Raw genomic sequence first — 23,573 nt, forward strand, 5'->3', positions numbered from 1 at the left:
GCTCCGTAGATTCAGAGTATTTATCCTTGAGGAAGATGGTGATTGACCTAATCACGTTCATCCCTGCGTTCATCCCTGCGTCAAAAAATTAGGAAAATAAGGTAGGAATGGTCACCATCCATAAATAGTAAGTTTATTATTTATAGTAAGTCACATTTTTGGGTTGTTTAAGTCACTACTTTAGATTGTTTGAGTCTAACACTTTGTTGTAAGTTCGAGCTCATTATTTAAAGCATTGTAGTTTTGTTGTTTTATCATCAATCAATTTACTCCGTATTTATTACGAATTATTTCTAATTTTATCCCATATGAATTCAAGGAAGCTCCATGGATTCGGAGTAGTTTTTCTCTGAGGATGACGTTGATTCCTTCCGTGCGTCACTGGGCATTCAAATGGGTTTAACAAATGTCGTGTTACACATGTGGATTCTAACAAATAAACACTAATTAACTTCAATTAATTGAATACCAAGATCAATTCAACAATGCAAGTCTCCTTCTCCTTTCACATGCATGTGAGCTTGATCAGTCGGGCATCCGACCTAAATACATTGCCCATTGGTGAATCTAATCACTGTCATTTAGGCATTAATGAAATTCAATCTCCTCCAGACTTTTCACGAAGAAACCACCTCTCTATTCATTCGCCCGCTCGCTTTCTTGGCCTGTGATGAAATAGCACAAAATAGTCTTGTTGAGATATTAAAATGGATACAAGTAGAAATTAAAAGTACAACAGAGGTATGCTAGGTGTGCGATGTGTGTGCACGCCTTACCTCCATTTCCCAATCACACCGCAGTGTCATGTAAGCCAAAATCAGCGTCTGGATGGCAGTCCCACCGATCATTCCGGCCCAGATACCCTGTGATTTTATATGCAGCCGTTGGATGCTTAAATATCATTATTTTGTTGAAAAGAAAACTAAATACGATTTTAAGACAAGTTAGTGATTGAGAAAGGTCTGGATCAAGTCAGCCCAAGTTCTGCCCCTTTATTAATCCCTCATGGGTCTGGCCCATTCATTATGGGCCTTAGAACCCACAGTCACAATATCTGTAAATCGAACTTGAAACAGACACATGACATTCTTCAAGCACCCTAAAACCAGAGCCAGGGATGGACCGGCCAGGCCATGTTTGAAGAGCCCTTCGAGGATCCAAATTTTAATGGGCCCAAACAAAAGGTGTTCTGTTTAATAGTTGGGCCTTCAATCCAAAGGTAAGCCCGCACATTCAGCCCAGAGGGCCAGACCCAGCCCATTTTCCCCATCGAGCCGTGGGGACTATAACTTACGAACCCATATCTTATTATGAACCATCCAAGGTGAAGCCCAACGGATGGACGATCAAGATCACTCCACGTGTCAGATTTTATCTAAAGTGAAGATGAGTAGTACCAGGACTCCAAGATGAAAGAACCATCCCAATAAAACTCCAACAGGGACTCCAATTAAGTAGTAAGATCCAACGTTAACATATGCCACGTACGCTTGCCAACCTGACCCCACTGCAACACTCGCAATACTGATCTCTATTAGCTGATAACCTTGAAAATATATGATCGTGCCATCTAGACCATCCGTCTGCTGCACCGAAATAATACTTGCTTATGGCCCAAATACTGTGATGTTCGTATGATCCTAACCATTTGTTCAATGACCTGAAAGTGTGTGGTGGACAAAATTATGAAAGCATCCGTTGATATTAATTACCTGAACAAAGAGCCGTACCTCACGCACCGAGAGCCACGTGGGTGAAACTTGGGATCATCCACCATTAGTTTTCATTAGTTTTGTGTAGGGCCCACTGTGGTGTTTATGGGCCATCCAATCCATTCATCTGATGTTTCTCATCTGAGGCATCAGTGTTCACTCCCCAAGAATTGTGACCCAAAAAGGTTCCACAGTATCCCAGTAACTAGAACTAGTAAGATGTGATCCCATAAATTTAAAAAATAATTGTGGAAGAATTATCTACGGAGGATCCACTTGTAGGGATTCAGAGGCATTGATAGAGGTTTCAAGAGATGAAAGGTGTATGAATTAGAATGGATTCCATACCAAACCATGCCAGAGACAAAGCAAACAATGGCCCACCATCCTACCATGCCCATACAATGATAAACAACAGGCTTCCGACTTCATAAATATAAAAAGATATTCAAAGCCATTGTAACATGCCATTAAAAACTAAAAATATTCCCATAAAATTAAGTCAAAAATAATCTCTTCAATCTTAATCAAAGGGCACCAGCAACATCTCTCCCATCAGGCTACAAGCTTCACCCCTTAGCCCTAGCTAAGAGGTTTAGCCGAGCATGAGATGGGTGAAATTCCAACTAAAAAGAAGAAGAAGGAAAAAAACATTAAAGTCTCCAGCCGAAGAGACGTCCTCCCCCGTTTATAGAACTGTCCTCTCGCGAGCTCCTGCAGAGTCCTACCAGAAACAGGTTGCGGCGACAGTCCTCTCGCGGCCAGCTATTCAAATCGCGTTTGTATGCGTAGTGAAACGCAAAACATCTTGTGTTTGGATCGAGATTTTGGACGACTGATCGTCCAAAATCAGAATCGGACTCCTTGGAGGTGGTCACGGCTCCCTGTTGATGAGAATGAACGATTTGGATTGCTGATCCGATCACCGAAATTCCGGTCGGAGATGGACGGTTTTGGTTATCCGTTGATGCGGCCCATTGAATTGCAACTCAGCCGTCCATCCTGCGTTTAAACAGAGACCCACGCACATATGCGTGTATGGGTTTGAAGAAACCCCTCTTGTACGGTCGGTTGGCTCCTCTGGAATGACTGGACGGTCCGGATTATCGAAATGAGGCGCGAGTGGGGCCCACATCGAGCGCCCGTCGAAACAGTATCGGTCGCTGTTTCCTTTCGCAACAGGGACTTCGGTCAGCGAGTGTTTTGACCGGACTCTCCGTCCGGTGCATGGCTCGTGCACCTGTACCCGATGTACATGCAATGTACATCTGGGTCCATCGTAATGTTCGAGAGACAAAACACGATTAATCAGGCCATTAAGCAGTATCATGCGTGTAAATCTATGCAATAAATGGGTCTGATATGCAATATTTGACCCTCAACACCCAGAACTCGTACCATACCACGTGAATTTAGAGGTTTGTAGGTATAAATCTATGGCGTGCTCACCTAAGTATTAATTAAATCAACCTGATTTCTAGAATTAAGGCTAAACAAGGAGTGATGGACCCGATGGACTGGGTGGATTTCATGCAGGTTGAGTCATTTTCCCATGGTAGAGAAAGTGACCCGGGTATGTACCTACACCAGCAAGCAGCAGGCCTTTTCCTATGGACAAAGGAACCTATCATTGAGTGGTTAACATCATCAGATAAAACCAAATTTTGGGTTGTGTGCAATAAAATGTGGCTCAAGCATATTGTACGGTCCAGATTTTCGATCGACTCACATGTAACCATATGGGTATTCCATCATATTACGATGATGCATGCAGGGACGCGAATTGCGTCATACTCCGCCTGTCTCCAGCTGGGAACACCGTCCATACATTTTTTTCGTATCATTTTAGGGTAAAGGGCAAAAAATGAGGTAGATCCAAGTCTCAAGTGAACTACACAATGGGTATTAAACTCTTACCATTGAAAAGTTCTTGGGGGTCATAGAAGTTTTGGATGGAGCTGATATATGTTTTTTCTCTTCATCCAGGTCTATGTAACTTTATGAATAGGTTGGATAAATAAACATTACGGTGGGCCCTAGAAAAGTTTCAACGGTGAGAATCATTATCACCGCTGCTTCTTATGGTGTGGTCCATATGAGATTTGGATCTACCTTATTTTTGGTCTTGTAAATTAAAATGATACGAAAAAAATGGATGGACGGTGTGGATAAGACTCATAGATCACGTTGGCCACACAAGGGCTGGGGTAGGACGCAATCCGCGTCCCAATTCCATGTGTTTCTCATTCTAGTTGCTTTTCTAGTGATTTCTTCCTACTACATTCTGGCCTAGATGATGAATTATTTCACACTAAAGTACGGGATATCATGTGTTAGTGGGCCACAGACCCAAGACTCACCAGGGAGAATTGGTTGGATGCTATTAGGGAGGATGGTGAAAGCCAATAGGATAGCCAATCTGTTAACTGCATCGATAACCACAGTGCTTGATGTGAAGATCAGAGCCAGCTTGTCATGGAAGGCCATGATCACCACCCAAAGGAAGAGTCCGATCACCGAAGATGTCACCACTGATACAACTGCTGCAAACTTTGCAGCATTCCCATTTCCTGCTCCGAGTTCATTCGAAACACGTACTCTGTAATAGTCACAAACACTACAGACTATTTACAAAGTTTAAACCTTGATTAGGGAAGTATTTAAAAATGCATTTACAGATTGTACTCACAGGAATATAAGGCCCATTTTAGAACCTTTGCTAAATTTAGACCGGTCAGTTTATGTAATTACCTGTATAAAATATTCTCTAAAGTTATTGCTTCTAGATTAGGAAAGCTTCTTCCTGCTATAATCTCACTCGAGCAAGGAGCCTTTGTGCAAGGTCGATCTATATATGAAAATTGAGTGTTAATCCAAGAAATATTTCGAGATATCAACAGAAAAACTCGAGGCAGGAACACCCTAATGAAATTAGATATGGAGAAAGCCCATGACAGATTTAATTGGTCATTTTTGAAGCCGGTGCTAGCTAAATACGGATTTGGTAGAGAATGGATCGCTTTGGTGGAAAGGCGCTAGTCCAACTCCTAGTTCTCTATCATCATCAACGGTGAATTAGCGAGCTTCTTCAAATTGTCTAGAGGTCTCCGCCAAGGGGACCCTATCTCTCCAGGGCTTTTCATTCTGGCAGCTGAAGTATTTGGAAGGGGATTCACGCAGCTAATGACTAGAGGAATCACGCAGGAGCTGCCCCCTTGTTTCTCATCTCCTCTTCGCCAACGACATCATTCTTTTCGCCAATGGTAGCAAAAAATCCTTAGTTGTGATCTATTCCTTTCTTGAAAAGTATGAGAAGGCCTCAGGGCAGAAGATAAACTGCCACAAGAGCTTCTTCATTCCTGCTGCCTCCCTATCTGAAGCTCGGTGTAGAGACACAGTTGCCATCCTGGGATTTCGGAAAGCTGAGGCCCCTTTCACTTATCTTGGAGTCCCCATCTTCAAAGGTAGACCCAAGAAGGCTTATTTCCTCAACCTGATCGATAAAATCCAGAAGAGAATTGAAGGGTGGAAGAGTTGGATTCTTTCCCAAGCTGGTAGGCTCACACTGGTGAACCATATGCTCACTAGTATGACTGTGCATATGCCGGCAGCCCTCGACATTCCTGTTTCCGTCCTTATACTATGACTCGGTCTCAGCGGTGCACTCACTGTACACGAGCTCGAACCACTTGTAGTCTTAACTCGAACTAGAAAATACTTGAATAAAATTTTTAAAGAGAAAACCAATTTTTTAATCCATTCTAAAATTTTAAATTAGAAGTTTATTTATAGACTTTGTGAAGACACCCTTAAGGGTGTGGAGACAGCCTTTCAAAAAGGGTTATGACTATTGTGTTTAAACCCAATTGGTGCGACCCTTGGGCTTCAAAAGTAACAATTTTTCAAAATAAAATATGAAAGGATGCAACCTTTTAAACATAAGTGAAAAGACACATCTATAAGGCACCAATGACCACAACCATAATCTGTCATAATAGATATTTTGAAACACTAAATTATTTTAAAATAATTTAAAATACAACATCGTATGTATTTTATCCATACCCTCTATCGATTTTGGATATCATTAATTGTGTGGGCCCAATATATAAGGCAGATGCAGAGCTGAAGTAGACCACACCAGAGGAGGCAGCAGGCACAATAGCGCCCACTATTGAAACCTTAGTATGCACATGATGTTTATTTGCAATCCAAACCTATTGATAAAGTCACACAAACCTAGACGGAGGGAAGACAAAAATATTAGAATGATCGAAGACTTCCATAGCCTCCAAAAGTTTGCAATGTTAGGCGTGCAGTCTCTACTATTTATTATTATTATTATTATTATTATGTGGTGCATTTGGGCTTTCAATCTACAGATTTATTTATTGGGCTCATTGGCCATTCGGATTTACAGCAAGTATCGGGAAAGTAAGTCTTACCTAATTTCGTGGAAAGTACTGGAAGGTTCGTGTTCGAATAATCTTACGGGTAATTTCGTCCATGAAAAAGTATTTAGTCAAAACGCGTGAAAGACTGACGGCGACCGGTTTTAAAGACATCGTTGGAAAAAAATCGGATTGTCTACTGAGTAAGTCAGTACGCTCTTATTATACGGTGTAAACTCTGTTGGGCCAATGTGAATGTATGCGGTTTATGCACGCCGTCCATCCTTCCTTCCAGCACATTTTAGGGGTTAAAGCGACAATTGAATTCTATCCAAAGCTCAAGTGGACCGTACCAAAGGAAACAGTGGGAATAATGTTGAAAACTTCTTAGGGCGGACAGATGTTTATTTGCTATCAAACTTGTCCATAAGATAACACAGACATGGACGAAGTGTTGGGGGGACAATGTTAATGATGATGCGAATCAATCACAATGCAGTAAAACAGAACCTAATACTTGAGCGTTGGAAAGAATCCGGATCCTCTACTTGGCACATGCAGGACAAAAAATTCTAATTGGACCACATTATCACACACGACATTTTATGAAGCAGTGCTGATAACATCAGTGATGATGTGGATCAATCACAATGCAATTAAGCATAATTTTACTAGTGGAAAACAAAGGATTTGGATTCCTTCGAAAATACTTCAATTTTGGACTCAGTGCCCAAACGATCATGTATTAGGAGCAGCCCCCTCCTCACCCAACCGTTGGTCGCATCTTGATGGATGTATTGTATATACATGCCATTTTTGACAGATAGGTTGAGGGCATGAGACCAAAAATGAAGCAGATCCAGATCTCAGGTCGACTGTACTAGAAGAAACACTGGTGATGGATATACGGTACATATAAATGGGCTCCATCCTAAGGGTGGTACCATCTTAGATGAGACTGGGGCTGCAACTAATATGCTTCATCTGTGCGCATCACCCTACCACCACTGATGTCTGTGGTGGCGGGATGTCTCGGTGATGGTGGGACTATGTGGGGCCAACATAATGCATATGTTTTATCCATGTCATATTTTCGTTTTGCTGGCTCATTTTGGGTCGTGATGTCAAGATTAGAGCATATCTAAAGCTCGGGGAGAGTAAACCACATGAGGTTCCTTACTCTGGTGTTTCAACACCCGGTTAAGGGTTCAAGCATCCATAGGTGGTGAAATTCCCACTAGGGGCGTGAGTGTGTTCGGGTGTGTGAAATCCCTGAAATCTACTGTACCAAACGATTCCTAAGCATATCTAAGTCTCAAGTGGACCTCACCACAAGAAATAGTGATAGTTGAACGCTCACCGTTAAAAACTTCCCAAGGCCCATTTTAAGCCTACAAAAAGATTTTAATAGTTATTCACCACATTTTCCAGTGGTGTGGTCCAGCAGAGATTTGCATCTGCTTAAATTTTGGTACCATGTTTTTAAATGAGCTGAAGAAAATATAAATGGACAGCTTGGATATGAAATACATTTATCAAGGTGGGCCGCACACAGTAAGGGTAACACCCACTAAGATGTAGTAGCTAATCCTCGTATTTTCCCTTCATCAAGTTCAGTGTCACCTTATTAACAGGTTGGATGATAAATAAGCATTATTGGGGGCCTTAGAAAGATTTCAATGGTGGACATCATTATCCTCATCGGGTCATAGACCAAACATTGGTACAGACGCTCTCCATACCGTTAGAAAATCAACCACCGTTAGAAAATTGGTGGTAACCTATTGACAGTGGACGGACTAAATTTCCCTCCTAATCTAAATGTGATACAGGCCACCTATCATCATCAACAGATTTCCACATTGAATAGGATGGTTTATGACCCGATGACTTAGAATCCTTCCTTCACACGACAAATTCATGTGCGTCTCTTATACGGCTTCATTTCTGACATTAACGTGTCCGCCTCGGAATAAGGACAATGATCGATCAGTTTCAGGCTTTCTAAATCGTGTATTACGGCCTAGCATTCTATTCTACCTTGAAAAAGAAATTTGCACAAAATACAAACTCCTGGCCTTTCGAATTGATTATGAAAGGAAGAAAAAATGGAAAGCTCGGAATCCAATGGATTGAATTGAGTGTGAAACGAAGAAAAATGGAAAGCTTGGGATCGAATTGATTGGCCCTCAGTCAAGTCTCGACTCACCTAACTTGAGGGTGATCTGTCACGTGGAACTTAATTAATTAGTCCCGTCTAGTTTGAGTTAACTCATCTGAGTCGCACCTGACTCGGAAGAGTATTATGACCATAGGTCCCATGGATAGCAGTGAGTAAAGGGTTTCATACACCTTTAGTGATGTAGAGCGACACTTTCATGCCCAAGATGGACTAGAGAAGGGCTCAAGATTGATTAGAGGCTTGATTGGAGCTGGAGGTGATCAGGACCATCGGATCCTTAAAATAGTCGTATCTCACAAACTGAAATGAATTTTTGGATATATCATATATGATTTTGGATAGGAGAAACTACTTTAGCCAACCAACCCGTGCCGGGTTGCCCATGCCCGATTTGAAGATTTCATTAGATTGACGGTGGAAAGTTCATTTTATTTTTACTATAAATAGTAAGTTTTAATTGGTTCATAACTTTTGATCATTTGAGTTGTAGGAGTCATGCCCAACATGAAAATGACTTAGAAAAATTAGGAAAATAATGTGGTTAGACCAAACTGTACTCTCACTATTTTTGGCCAAAAACCATGAAGTCTAGTAAGAATTATGCTCATCTATAAATAGTAAGTTTGCTACAGGTTGTTAGGGAGTTTGAGTTGGAGATTGATTATAAAAATCATCCTAAGTTTGAGTTAACTATTTTAAGAATTATAATAATTATTTTTTTATTTTATTTATATATATATTTTTTTATATCATTAATCAATTTATTTCGAATTATTATGAATTATTATAAATTAGTTCTATTTTCATCGATAAATTATTATACTTAAGGTTAAAGCCCACTCGCTTTTTACCTCCCAAGAATAAGCCCCAACTATACGGCCCCATTTCTTAGGTCGAAAATGCCCCTGCTTTTTCAGCTTTTTGATCTATGAAAGCGGGGCAACCTTTGGCTACGGATTATAACCGTAGCTATAGCCGTAGCCATAAGCTGCCGATTACAAAAAGGTGGACTGCGAGTTGGAGTCGACCGGGTTTGGACCCGGTCAAACCCAAGTCACTGTCCCACTGACCCGGTCGACCCCAACTCGCTGTTCCACCTTTGTACTTTTTAATTTTTAATTTTTTTTATAAGGAGAACTTTTTCTCTCCTACATTTTTCTCTAATACATATTTATATAAATATGTATATATAAGCATATAAAAAAAAATTCTCTCTTTTTATTCATTTCATTCTTTATTCATTTAATAAACATATCTCTTAAACCAGAATGAGTTACTTGACGTACCATATAGGATTTGGGGGTAGGAGATGCTACTTTAGCTAACCAACCTACTTATTTTCCAAGATTCCATCAGGTCGATGGTCGAAAATTCATTTCATTCACTTCGTGGCCAATTTAAATCAGTTCGTGGTCAATTTCATTCATTTCATTTCACGGTCAATTCCCTTCACTTTCACGGTCAATTCGCTTCACTTCACGATCAATTCCATTCATTTCACGGTTAATTCGCTTTACTTTACGGTCAATTCCATGCAATTCACGATCAATTCCCTTCACTTCACGGTCAATTCGCTTCACTTCACGGTCATTTCCATGCATTTCACGGTCATTCCCGGTGATTCCGTGTTGATTCACGGTCATTTCCATGCATTTCACGGTCATTTCCATGCATTTTACGATCAATTCCCTTCACTTCACGATCATTTTCATGCATTTCACGGTCATTCCCGGCGATTCCGTGTTGATTCACGGTCATTTTCATGCATTTCACGGTCAATTCCCTTCACTTCACGGTCATTTCCATGCATTTCACGGTCATTCCCGGTGATTCCGTGTTGATTCACGGTCATTTCCACGCATTTCACGGTCAATTCGCTTCACTTCACGGTCATTTCCATGCATTTCACGGTCATTCCCGATGATTCTGTGTTGATTCACGGTCATTTCCACGCATTTCACGGTCAATTCCCTTTACTTCACGGTCATTTCCACGCATTTTATGATCAATTCACTTCACTTCACGGTCATTTCCATGCATTTCACGGTTATTCCCGGCGATTCCGTGTTGATTCACTATCATTTCCATGCATTTCACAGTGAATTCCCTTCACTTCACGGTCAATTCGCTTCACTTCACGGTCATTTCCATGCATTTCACGGTCAATTACCTTCACTTCACGGTCAATTCGCTTCACTTCACGGTCATTTCCATGCATTTCACAGTCATTCCCAACGATTCCGTGTTGATTCACGATCATTTTCACGCATTTCACGGTTAATTCCCTTTACTTCACAGTCATTTCCACGCATTTCACGGTCAATTCGCTTCACTTCACGGTCATTTTCATGCATTTCACGGTCATTCCCGGCGATTTCGTGTTGATTCACAGTCATTTCCATGCATTTCATGGTCAATTCCCTTCACTTCACGGTCATTTCCATGCATTTCACGGTCATTGTATACGTGCTAAAATTTTCTTTATTACATTAGTTCATTGTATTTTAATATAGGACAACTACTCCTTTAAAAGTCATCTAGCATAGCATGCAATCTATTTACAAAAAGAGAAATCCAGCATATCTTATTCGCTTGAGTCATTGGAAATGACATGGACAAATGAGACCCAACATTACTAGTGTGCCTTTGACACAAATGATCCACACTCAATTATAATTTATAAGTAACTTATATATTGATCGGGTTTAGGTTGGGTCGGGCAACCCGAGATCTCAACCCGAGCCCGACCCAAGTTTTATCGGGTTGGTGTTTCTATAGCCCAAGCTTGAGATCGGACCTGATACATCCTGCCCGAGCCTAACCCAATGTCGGGTCGGTCATGGGTCGGTCGAGTTGAACTCACCCAACTTTCAGCCCTAATGGGAATGACTGTGAATCAACATGGAATCACCGGGAATGACCGTGAAATGCATGGAAATGACCGTGAAATGCGTGAAAATGACCATGAATCAACACGGAATCGCCGGGAATGACCGTGAAATGCATGGAAATGACTGTTAAGTGAAGCGAATTGTCCGTGAAATGCATGGAAATGACTGTTAAGTGAAGCGAATTGACCGTGAAATGCATGAAAATGATTGTTAAGTGAAGCGAATTGACCGTGAAATGCATGGAAATGACTATTAAGTGAAGCTAATTGACTGTGAAATGCATGGAAATGACCGTGAAGTGAAAGGGAATTGACCGTGAAATGCGTGGAAATGACCATGAATCAACACGGAATCGCCGGGAATGACCGTGAAATGCATGGAAATGGTCGTGAAGCGAACTGATCGTGAAGTGAAGGGAATTGACCGTGAAGTGTGTAGAAATGATCGTGAATTAACACGGAATCGTCGGGAATGACTATGAAATGCATAGAAATGACCGTGAAGTGAAGGGAATTGACCATGAAGTGAAGGGAATTGACCGTGAATCAACACGAAATCGCCGGTAATGACCGTGAAATGCATGGAAATGACCGTGAATCAACACGGAATCGCCGAGAATGACCGTGAAATGCATGGAAATGACCGTGAAGTGAAGCGAATTGACATTGAAATGCGTGAAAATGACCGTGAAGTGAAGTGAATGGAAATGTTCATGAATTGAACGGTTAAGTCCCTTCACTTTACGGTCAATTCCATGCATTTTCACGATCATTGTGATGAATGATAAAATGACCCATTCATGATGATTTCTCAGAGTTGACCATCAAGTGAAGTGAATTGACCATGAAATGTGTGGAAATGACCGTGAAGCGAAGAAAATTGACCATGAAATGCGTGGAAATGACCGTGAATCAACATGGAATCGCCGGGAATGACCGTGAAATGCATGGAAATGGGCGTGACAAAATGACAAAATATGTCCAGTGAGCAAGGGCGAAAATTTGAAAAATACTCGATAGCATCAACTGACTTCGATGGCATCGACCGACTTCGATGTCATTGAACTGGCTTCAATGACATCGAAGCTGGTTCGGTGTCATCGAACCCTCATTGACATATTTAAGACATCAGTCAGCAATAAAAAACACGGAATGCATGGAAATGACCTTGAATCAACATGGAATCGCCGGGAATGACCGTAAAATGCATGAAAATGGGCGTGAGTGAAGTGAATTGACCGCGAAGTGCATGGAAATGGCCGTGAAGTGAAGTGAATTGACTGTGAAGTGCGTCGAATTGACCGTGAATCAACATGGAATCGCCGAGAATGGCCGTGAAATGCATGGAAATGATGGTGAAGTTAAGTGAATTGATTGCGAAGTGCGTGGAAATGGCCGTGAAGTGAAGTGAATTGATCGTGAAGTGCGTTGAATTGACCGTGAATCAACACGGAATTGCTGGGAATGACCGTGAAATGCATGGAAATGACGGTGAAGTGAAGTGAATTGACCGCGAAGTGTGTGGAAATGGCCGTGAAGTGAAGTGAATTGACCGTGAAGTGCGTCGAATTGACCGTGAATCAACACGGAATCGCCGGGAATGACCGTGAAATGCATGGAAATGACGGTGAAGTGAAGTGAATTGACCACGAAGTGCGTGAAAATGGCCGTGAAGTGAAGTGAATTGACCGTGAAGTGCGTCGAATTGATCGTGAATCAACACGGAATCGCTGAGAATGACCGTGAAATGCATGGAAATGATGGTGAATTTAAGTGAATTGACCGCGAAGTGCGTGGAAATGGCCGTGAAGTGAAGTGAATTGACCGTGAAGTGCATCGAATTGACCGTGAATCAACACGGAATTGTCGGGACTGATCGTGAAATGCATGGAAATGGGCGTGAAGTGAAGTGAATTGACCGCGAAGTGCATGGAAATGTCCGTGAAGTGAAGTGCGTCGAATTGACCATGAATCAACACAGAATTGTCGGGAATGACTGTGAAATGCATGGAAATGCGTGTGAAGTGAAGTGAATTGACCACGAAGTGCGTGGAAAATGGCCGTGAAGTGAAGTGAATTGATTGTGAAGTGCGTCGAATTGATTGTGAATCAACACGGAATCGCTGGGAATGACCGTGAAATGCATGGAAATGACGGTGAAGTGAAGTGAATTGACCGCGAAGTGCGTGGAAATGGCCGTGAAGTGAAGTGAATTGACCGTGAAGTGCGTCGAATTGACCGTGAATCAACACGGAATCGCCGGGAATGACTGTGAAATGCATGGAAATGACGGTGAAGTGAAGTGAATTGACCACGAAGTGCGTGGAAATGGCCGTGAAGTGAAGTTAATTGACTGTGAAGTGCGTCGAATTGACCGTGAATCAACACGGAATTGTCGGGAATGACCGTGAAATGCATGGAATTGACGGTAAAGTGAAGTGAATTGAACGCGATGTGCGTGGAAATGGCCGTGAAGTGAAGTGAATTGACCATGAAGTGCGTCGAATTGACCGTGAATCAACACGGAATCACTGGGAATGACCGTGAAATACATGGAAATGATGGTGAAGTGAAGTGAATTGATCACGAAGTGCGTGGAAAATGGCCGTGAAGTGAAGTGAATTGACTGTGAAGTGGATTTTTAACCATGGACCCGATGGAATCTTGGAAAATTACTATGTTGGTTGGCTAAATTAGCTTCTCCTACCGCAAAATCATATATGGTACGATTAAGTAACTCATTCTAGTTGAGGAGATATGCTTGTTAAATAAATAGACAAAGAAATGAATTAAGAGATAGAAAATTATTTTTATATACTTATATATATAGATTTACATATTTATGTATTTGAGAAAAATGTAAGGGAGAAAAAGTTCTCCCCGTAAAAAAAGAAAAAAATAAAAATAAAAATAAAAAACTAAATCTGCCAGAATGCCGCGGCATTTTTTTTTTCCTATATTGTTTTTGTGGGTCCCATCATGAGGTCTGTGTTATATCCAAACCGTCCATCTATTTGGCGAGCTCATATTAAGGCTTGAGACGAAAAATAAGATAGATCTAACTATCAAGTGAACCACACTGTAAAAGGCAGTGGGGAATTGAACGTGTATACCGTTGAAACCCTTTTAGGGGTCACGGAAGTTTTGGATCATTACGAAATTTGTTTTTCCTCTTCATCCAGGTCTCTGTGACCTTATGAATAGATTGGATGGAAAATAAATGTTATGGTGGGCCTTACAAAAGTTTCAACGGTGAAAATCAATTTTCTGCTGCTCTTTGTGGTGTGGTCCAGTTGATATTTGGATATGATTTTTTGTTTTTTATTTTTGGATAATGCTCCGAAATGATCTCAAAATATTGATGAACGTTGTGGATATAATAAATACATAACTGTTGGGCCCATGTAACGTTGATCTCCTTTGAACCGTTCGTACAACTCGGAGTTCGAGGAGCGTCAGCGCTCGTCCTCGAGCACCAGCCGATCCGCTTGAAGGAAAAACCAGGGGCATTTTCGACCTTTTGGAAGGCGTCCGTACATCTGGGGCTGATTCTTGGAAAGTAAAATGAGATGGGCTTCGTCTCGGGAATGGGCCATAAATGGGTCGTACAGTCGGAAATTTCTCATCCCCGGGAGAAAACTTAACACTACGATGAAGTGTGCTTAGAGAAAAATCTTTGATACTCTGGTACAGTGTGTTGGATGATACTCTGGCACTTAGCAATTACTTAAAAGATGCACACGTGTCATACATGTAGTCAAATTAAACCATTCAAATTTTGGTGCCCAGTAGATACACTATGAACCAAAAATTAAGCTCATTGGATTATTAGAATATCAAATTGGTGGACACTCATAAAGGGCGCAGATTGTTAGGATTTTTCAACCAACATGATCTTTGGATTCTATCTTTGAGACAATAGCCTGCCTTATTTAATGAGTTTTATTTGAATTAATATATGTCACTTGTATAATTTTTGAGTGCCTACGTGTCAAATGCAGCTTGAGTAGCATGTAATTCCTCTTATTCTAGACCCTAGACAGCTGCCACGCTAGTACGAGACAATTGAAAGATAAGGGCCTTTTTTATACAGCTCGGTAAGTAAGATTTTTACTTGTGCAACAAGTTATTTTTTCAATAAAAATTATTTTTTAACCACATTCGTAAAAGTAGCTTATACCTTAAACTTATGGAATGAGTAAAACTGTTTTGTTATTTTAGCCTTTGGTTTTTTTAAAAAAATTATTTATTTTATTTATTTAAAATCTCTCTCTCCTCTCTCCACATGATAAATGATTTCATATCAAAGGTGGCCATGTATATGGACGGTCCACATCAAAGAAAAGGCTCATGCAATAGATGGTTCACATTAAAGGTAGGCCCCACATGATGAATAACTCACATCAAAGTGAGCCCACATAATAGACTGTCCATATCAAAGGTCAGCGTCTAATGATAAATGGCCCACATCCAAAGCGGTTCAACATAATCAGCAACCCACTTGGAAGGTGTGACACACATAACGGACGATTCACATCAAAGGTGTGCTTTGCATGATGAGTAGTGGATGGTGAAGGTGGGCCCCACATGATGGATGATCCACATCAAGGTGGGTCCCACACAATGGATGATCCAAATCATAGGTTAGTCCTAATGATGAATGACTCACATCTAAGGTAAGCCCGGCATGATGGGCAACCTAGTTGGAGGGCCCCACGCTATGGACGATCTTCATCAAAGGTGGGCTCCAAATGATGGGCAGTGGACATCGAAGGCAAGCCTCACATGATTGATGATAGACATTAAGTTGGCCCCACATAATGGACTATCCACATGTCGGCCTCCTCACGATAAACAACATAAATTAAGGTATGCTTGGTATGATGATAGCCTTTGAAGTTGGGCCTATATGACACATGATGGATGATTGGCATCTAATGGCCGACGTAATTAATAATACACATCCAAGGTGACAGTGGATGATGCATAACCCACATTAAAGGTGGGCCTTGTAGGGAGGATGGCCAATATTGTAGGTACACATTACATGATGGATGGTTCACATTGAAAATAAGGTCAAGGTCAAGGTAGCCTAATATAACAAGCAATCAACATTAAAGATAGGATATTAAAGGTAGACCCAACGTAAAAAAGTAAAAATTAGAAGGTGAGATAAGATAAATTAATAAAAATATTTTAAAATTAGTAATATATTGTATGAAATTAAATTAACATATCTCTGGCTTCCAAGTGCGTTTGTTGCAATGGAGTTGCACCTGTAGGACACAGTATTGAAACTCTACATCATCTTTTCTTCCCTAGCGAAACAGCTTCAGCCGTCTGGAAGGTTTTTGGGCAGGCCCTCGGTGTCCCTTTCGCCTCTAACTTGCCCATCCTAGATACCCTCGATCTATGGTGGATCTCTGCAGGTCTGCACCAGCATCTATCCTCGATTCACAGGATTTCCCCCTCTCTCATCTTGTGGGAGATCTGGAAGTCTAGGAACTTGGCAAGATTCGAAGGCAAGGCTATGCAGGTAGATGAGATTGTGTTCAAGGTGAAATGGTGGATTTCCTTGCTAGCTCGGAGTGGCCCTGAACTATTGTACCCTTCCCCCTCTAGATCTTCTCGTGCATTTTTGGGGATCTCAGTTTCTCCCCCCCTTCAGTCGTCAAGTGGGTGAAACCTACCAGGGGTTGGGCCAAGCTTAACACAGATGGCTCGGCTAGGGGAAACTCGGGGCCGGCTGGGGGTGGCGGCGTTTGGAGAAATCATGACGGGGAGCTTATGTTCGCATTTTCAGAAGGCTATGGGCTTGCTTCCAACACATATGCGGAGATTCGTGCAATTCATGACGGGATGACATTCTGTGTCAGTTTATGAATTCCCCAGATTATGGTAGAGTCAGACTCAAAGCTGGTGATTGATTTTCTTAATGGCATCACGTGCCCCTTATGGAAATGGACCTATTGGATAGAAAGAATTCTGCGTCGGAGAGCTTTTGGTCGGATTAGTTTTAGGCACATTCATTGAGAAGTAAATGGCCCAGCAGATAGTATGGCCCGTATGGGATGTGAGTCCTACGTTTCTTCGTTCTTTCGTCATTATTCGCTCCTCCCTAGGCACATAAGAGGAAGCCTTTTCCTAGATAGGCTGGGTCTGGGGGCAGTTCGGCTTTCCTCCCATAGTGGTTAGATCTGCCTTAGCTTGTGGCATTTTTCGGCTTCTCGTCTTATGATAGGCTTCTCTCAGGGTTTTTTTTTTTTCCTGCAGAAACCTGAATGTCTATAAGGTGGATTTTTGTCTTCTTGGGCTCGGGCCGTTCCCTCTGTGGGGTGCTGGGTCCTTTGGGGTTTCCTTTTCTTTGTGGGTTTTGGTTTGTTTATGGCTAGGTGTGGTTTCTCAAGCACGCTCTAAGCGTCGGGCTGTAATTACTTTGTTAATTTGATATATGAAATCTCTGGTTCAAAAAAATAATAATAAAATAAAATAAAATTGTTTAAGGTAAACTGCTTAAGTAACAATTAAAATAAAAATTAAAACAACTTACCATACAAATGCCCCGATAAAAAAGAGTAATGGTGTATCGGAAGTAATGAGATACATGCGTATAATGTGTCCCCAACATGGTGTTGGACAATGGCACCGTAGAGACAGTGGGTCCTACCAAGAAGATCACCTGAAATAAAATCGGGCCCTTCCTCTCATTAACAGGACATACCATTGAGATCAACGGCTTGGATCACGAAGCCATGGCCCCCAGTTGTAAAGGCACAAGGCCTGGGGAGACCTATATTCTCGGCTTGAAGACCAGACAGAGCTCTCTGTTTCCTAGAGCGCTGGATTCGCGTTCGTAGCGACACCTCCAGTACCGACGTGGGTGGTGCGGGGAAAGCTCCGTAGACCCCACCCGTAACAACATCATCACTGACGTTGATTGCACTGCTGCATTAAATACGATATGTGATTATGTGGCCCCATCGCATTACAGTAAATAAAAATATACATTTTGTAGCAAGTAAAGGATCCATATTCCTACTTATTCATGCTCTCAGTTTAATTTAATAGCTGGTTTTGAAATATGAACATAAAAAGAAATAGGAGAATCCAAATCTCAGTAAAATCATACCAGGTGATATAACACTAATCATTAAAAAGACCCTTTGGAGCCCAAAAGATTTGGATCAAGCTGATATTTGTGCTTTCTCTTCATCAGAATCCAACTCTCAGTAAAATCATACCTAATCTACATGTTTGATGGCAAATGATTATTGCAATAGTCTCTAAGAAAATTTTAATGGCGGACGCTCAATTGTCACTATTTCTTGTGGTAAGGACCTCAAATTTGGATCCGCCTCATATTTTGTGCTTATGCACTGGAAAGAGCTGAAAAAAAAAAAAATAGATGGACAGAGTGGATAAAATACATAAATCGCGGTGGCCCCACAGAGTGCTGACCAATACTAACTAGGGTACCGCTATGCAATCTGCATCCCTAATTATGAGACTCGCCTCGCCATGATGGATGTGTTACTCTGTGCATTCATTTTAAAAGATAATTTTAGATGTTGAGCCAAAAACGAGGCATATCCAACTCGATTGGAGCACACCACAGAAACCGTGTGAACTGAATGTCTACTTCTGAAAAGTTCGTGGGGTTCACATAAGTTTTGGATCAATCTGATATTTATGTTTTCCTTCCATTCACGTCTTTGTAATCTTATGAATAGGTTGGATGGCAAATATACATTACTGTGGGTCCTAGGAAGGCTTCAATGGTAGAAATCATTATTCCCACTGTTTCCCGTGGTGTGGTCCACATGAGATATGTATAAGCTTAAATTTTTGTATCAACCCATAAAATGAGCCGAAAAACGGATGAACGGTGTGGATAAACCACATGCCCAACAGAGTTTACTCAGTACGATAAGAGCGTACTACATGGCTAAGTAGGGTCATACTCCAGTGATAGTTCACCACCATTTAAAAAATGGTGGTCACTCTTCTGCCATTTTTTGAATTTTAATTTAATTAATTTTTTTTTTTTTTTAATTTTTTGGGTTAGCTTGTTAGTACACATCCACGTCAGTACACACACTCCATGTTAGCCACCCCCGCTAGGGATCGATACCAAGACCTCAAGTGTTGAAACGAGGTATCTCCACTAAGTCTGCCAGTTGAGCTATGGATCTGGGTGTCTCTTCAGCCATTTTAATTTGATGGTTAGGATTGCATTAGCAGCATGTTTAGAGATATGGTCCATCCACAGAGTGCCCCAAAATTTTGACATCTGGATAGTCATACGTGATTGGCACGTGTTAGGAGAAAAGGATGGTAAAATAGCATGATGGATGGGATGGGATGAATATGGTCTTCAAATCCTATAAATCAAGGATAGCGGAGGGAGAAATCAGAAAAGAAGCTATTTTCCTTTTCTACAGTAGAGAGAGAAGGAATGGAGAGAAGAGGCTTTCTTGTTTCCCTCTTTCTATTAAAAGTGCTAATATACGCCGGAGGATATGGGAAGGTGAGTGGTTGCTTGGATTCGGAGAGAAAAGCTCTGATTACTTTTCGGAAGGCTCTAAACGATCCCTCCAATTTTCTCTCTTCTTGGAATGATGCCTCAGACTGCTGCAATTGGAGAGGTATTACCTGCCACAATATAACTGGGTATGTTCTTAAACTAGACCTCCACAGAAACCTCTCAGATCAGCTAAGTGGCGGAGTTGATCCAGCTTTGTTGGAATTGAAGCATCTTCAGTTCTTGGACTTGAGCCATAATGCTTTTAATGGTATCCCAATTCCAAGGTTCTTGGGTATGATGAAGGAGTTGAGGCATTTGAACTTGTCAGATGCAGGGTTCAGCGGGAGAATCCCTCATCAGCTTGGAAACCTCTCTAAACTCATTTCCCTTGAGCTTTCTTCATTTTCTTTGAGTGCCAAAAACCTTTGGTGGTTGACAAGCCTACCTTCTCTCAATTACCTCGACATGTCTTATGTGAACCTGTCCATGGCAAGCCATGATTGGGTGCATATAATGAACATGTCCCCTTCCCTTGTTGAGCTAAGCTTAATCGGTTGTGGTCTTTCATATATTTCTCCAACTCTTCCTTCTGTTAATTTCACATCTCTCCGTGTCCTTCATCTCAGTTCCAACGGCTTCAATTCTAGCATTCCAAACTGGATAGCTAACATTAGTAGCCTCGTGTCCTTGTATCTCTCACGTAACAATTTTCATGGTGAGGTTCCTTATCAATTTTCACAACTTCCTAACTTGGAAGAGTTGTGGTTGGGATCAACTGATGATAACCTCAGCGTTGATTGGTCAGAGTTCCTTGAAGGCAGCTGGAGGAAACTGAAGATACTTTATCTATCTTTCAGTCAGCTGCATGGAGGAATACCCGACTCTATTGGGAATACGACATCACTTGAGTCTCTCACTTTGTCATTCAATGAGAATATAACAGGTAGCATTCCAAGAGGCATAACTAAGCTTATCAATTTAGAGATCCTGTCTTTGTATGGATACCATATGCATGCGGCCATTCCTGATTGGTTATATCAGCTCAAAAATCTTAAACGCCTAACTCTCACGGATTGTATGTTGACAGGCCCAATCCCTGCAACTCTCGGAGGATTGTCTTCCTTGGAAAAATTAATTCTCTCAGGGAATCAGTTGAATGGGAATATCCCTGCAGCTCTTGGAGGATTGTCTTCCTTACAAAGATTATCTCTTGGTGGGAATCAGTTGAATGGGACAATCCCAACAACTTTAGGACAACTTTCTAACTTGTATTGGCTTGACCTCTCTTACAACTCCTTGATAGGAAACGTGTCTAAAAGTCTTTTTGAAAACCTCACAAAGTTGACGTCCTTGTATTTGAATTCCAATTCTTTGGTTTTTGATCCACACGCTGATTGGGCCCCTCCATTTCAGCTTTCCGATATTTACTTAGGATCATGTCATTTAGGTCCTCGATTTCCTCTCTGGCTGCGAACACAAAAATACGTACATATTTTAGATCTGTCTAACACAACCATCTCTGGCATCATCCCCACCTGGTTTTGGGATTTAACACCCCAACTTCTTTCCCTGAACCTTTCAAATAACCTGATTTTTGGCCAATTGCCCAACCCTTTAAAAATGCTGCCTCAAGCCTACATTGATTTGAGTTCTAATTATTTCAGTGGTCCCATCCCTTGCATATTGAATGGAGCCAAAGCACTTGATCTCTCCCACAATCAATTTTCTGGGCCAATCCCACCAAATTTTACATCCACAATGCAGCATTTAGAATACTTTTCTGCCAAAGGTAACAAAATCAGTGGCATGATTCCCTCATTCAAAGAAGGAATGAATTCCTTGACTGTCCTTGACCTTTCCCAAAACAATATTGGTGGTATCATTCCATTGAGTTTGGGTAATTGCGTAGCACTTGAGGCACTTGATTTGAGCAAGAACAAGTTATCGGGAGGAATACCCAGGTCTTTGGGTCTGTTACATCAACTCCGAACAATGCACCTGAGCAACAATACTCTATCAGGGAAAATCCCTTTTTATTTGAAGAAATGTGCCAGTTTGTATACTCTTGACCTCGGACACAACAATTTCTCAGGTTATATTCCCACTTGGATTGACGAAAGCTTTCCAGCCTTACGAGTTTTGAGTTTCCGATCAAATATGTTTTCTGGCAACATCCCGTCACAATTATCAAAACTAACTTCTCTTCAGGTCCTTGATGTGGCACAAAATTGTTTATCTGGTTCAATTCCTCAAAGTTTTGAAAATCTCATGGCCATGAAGAATGAACAGAAGATGGATCACTTTCTTTCCTATGGAAATTCAATATTATATTACAGGGAAAATTTACTTGTGTCAGTGAAGGGGGAATTGCTTGAATACACTAGAACAGTTTCACTGGTTACATGCATGGACCTTTCAAGCAATAACTTAACCGGAGAGATCCCCGAAGGACTCACAAGTCTTTTGGGATTGCGTGTCTTAAACTTATCTGGAAACCAATTGATTGGAAGGATCCCAAACAAGACTGGTAAATTGGCATTGCTGGAGTCTCTTGATTTCTCCAGAAATCAGCTTTCAGGTACAATTCCTATGAGCATTTCAAATTTAACTTTTCTAAGTTACTTGAACTTCTCGTATAACAACTTGTCGGGGAGAATTCCATCCGGAAATCAGCTTCAAACACTTCAAGATCCTTCTATTTATATGGGCAACAACGGACTCTGTGGACGTCCTCTTCCAAATAAGTGTGTTGGTGATGAGACATCTCCAGGTCCTAATCTAGTTGGTGGTGATGTAGAAAAAGACGAAGAAGACAACAAAATGCTTTGGTTTTACTCCGCCATGGGACCAGGATTTGCCGCGGGGTTATGGGCCTTCTGCTGTCTTCTAATGTTCAATGACTCTTGGAGGATTGCCTATTACCGCTTCTTTGATGAGATGATAGATAGACTTTTTTTGTAACTGCCTCTTTACATGATATTAGATTAAAGAAGTTTGATGAAAACTCATGTCATGACTAATGAATGATTGTCGAAACTGCATCTTAATTTATTTTTATTTTTAATTGATATTTGCAATATCTTCAGATGAAATGTTTATTTGTATCACATGTCCATGTCCAATTCCTACTTGGTATCCTTGTTAGATGGATTGAAACTATGCAGCGATCCTGGCCTCACCAATATCGATATCGAGTTTGAATCCAAAGTATATATTAATTAGTCGGAAGTCTCAAGAAGCATAACTATGGATAGTGCTATAGTTGGAAACATTTGCATAATGTAATGGCGGTTTTTTCATGGTGGTTGTTTTGTTTTGCTGATACATATTTTGAGAGTAGTAATAGAAAGCTTAGTAATGAGAATTTGAAGAGAGATTGGTTAGCAAATTGAATGCACTCACATTCTTTGCATTATCCAAACAATTACCCTATTAGTAAGACGTATTATATGATCGCCATGCATGTGATTGATTATATGGTCAGTGGATTCTGATCGTCCATCTAATGGGCCTCAATGTGATCATCCACCATAGAAATACTAACTATTTAGGAAATAAGAAATAAATTAAGCAACATACTTGAGGAGAGTGCATATGTAAATCATGATACACATGACAATAGGGCAGGCATTTGAAATATCTAGGCCATGTCCCAATTAGGTCTGTGTGTTAACATGCTTGGTAAAAAAAAAGGCCCACTTACCCACTCATTGGCCAAGCCACACATGATTATTTGATATGCGTACTTTTTGAGCTCATGGTATAACATTATCTGCTGAAACCAAAGGATTGAATGAATATTTTTTTTTTTTCCAAAAAAATCAGATTGTCTATTCATATTAAGTGAGGGCTATACAAATCTACTTCAGGCGGG

The 23,573-nt window shown here is 41.0% G+C and overlaps 2 protein-coding genes across 2 annotated transcripts in view; one reads left to right on the top strand and one right to left on the bottom strand.

Annotated features, from left to right (window-relative positions):
- Nucleotides 1-459: 459 nt before the first annotated feature.
- The window catches only part of LOC131224720 (protein DETOXIFICATION 27-like), a 54,250-nt gene continuing 31,136 nt past the window's right edge, over nucleotides 460-23,573 (bottom strand). Inside the window, exons 7-9 of the mRNA XM_058220034.1 lie at nucleotides 1,398-1,498; nucleotides 777-863; nucleotides 460-665 (exon numbers count right to left, since the gene is read on the bottom strand). Coding sequence (XP_058076017.1) covers nucleotides 618-665; nucleotides 777-863; nucleotides 1,398-1,498 — 236 coding nt within the window. The 3' untranslated portion in view covers nucleotides 460-617. The remainder of the gene's footprint in view (nucleotides 666-776; nucleotides 864-1,397; nucleotides 1,499-23,573) is intronic.
- On the top strand, nucleotides 19,566-22,743 carry LOC131224719 (receptor-like protein EIX2). Its single transcript, XM_058220032.1, has one exon. The coding sequence runs from the start codon at nucleotides 19,631-19,633 to the stop codon at nucleotides 22,658-22,660; it is 3,030 nt and encodes a 1,009-aa protein (XP_058076015.1). The 5' UTR covers nucleotides 19,566-19,630; the 3' UTR covers nucleotides 22,661-22,743.

This window comes from Magnolia sinica, chromosome 14, assembly GCF_029962835.1.
Source record: "Magnolia sinica isolate HGM2019 chromosome 14, MsV1, whole genome shotgun sequence".
In the NCBI taxonomy this organism is placed as follows: Eukaryota; Viridiplantae; Streptophyta; class Magnoliopsida; order Magnoliales; family Magnoliaceae; genus Magnolia; species Magnolia sinica.

What these genes read in the sequence shown, in the direction of transcription:
- LOC131224719 (XM_058220032.1), top strand. Translation starts at nt 19,631, where the DNA reads ATGGAGAGAAGAGGCTTTCTTGTTTCCCTCTTTCTATTAAAAGTGCTA.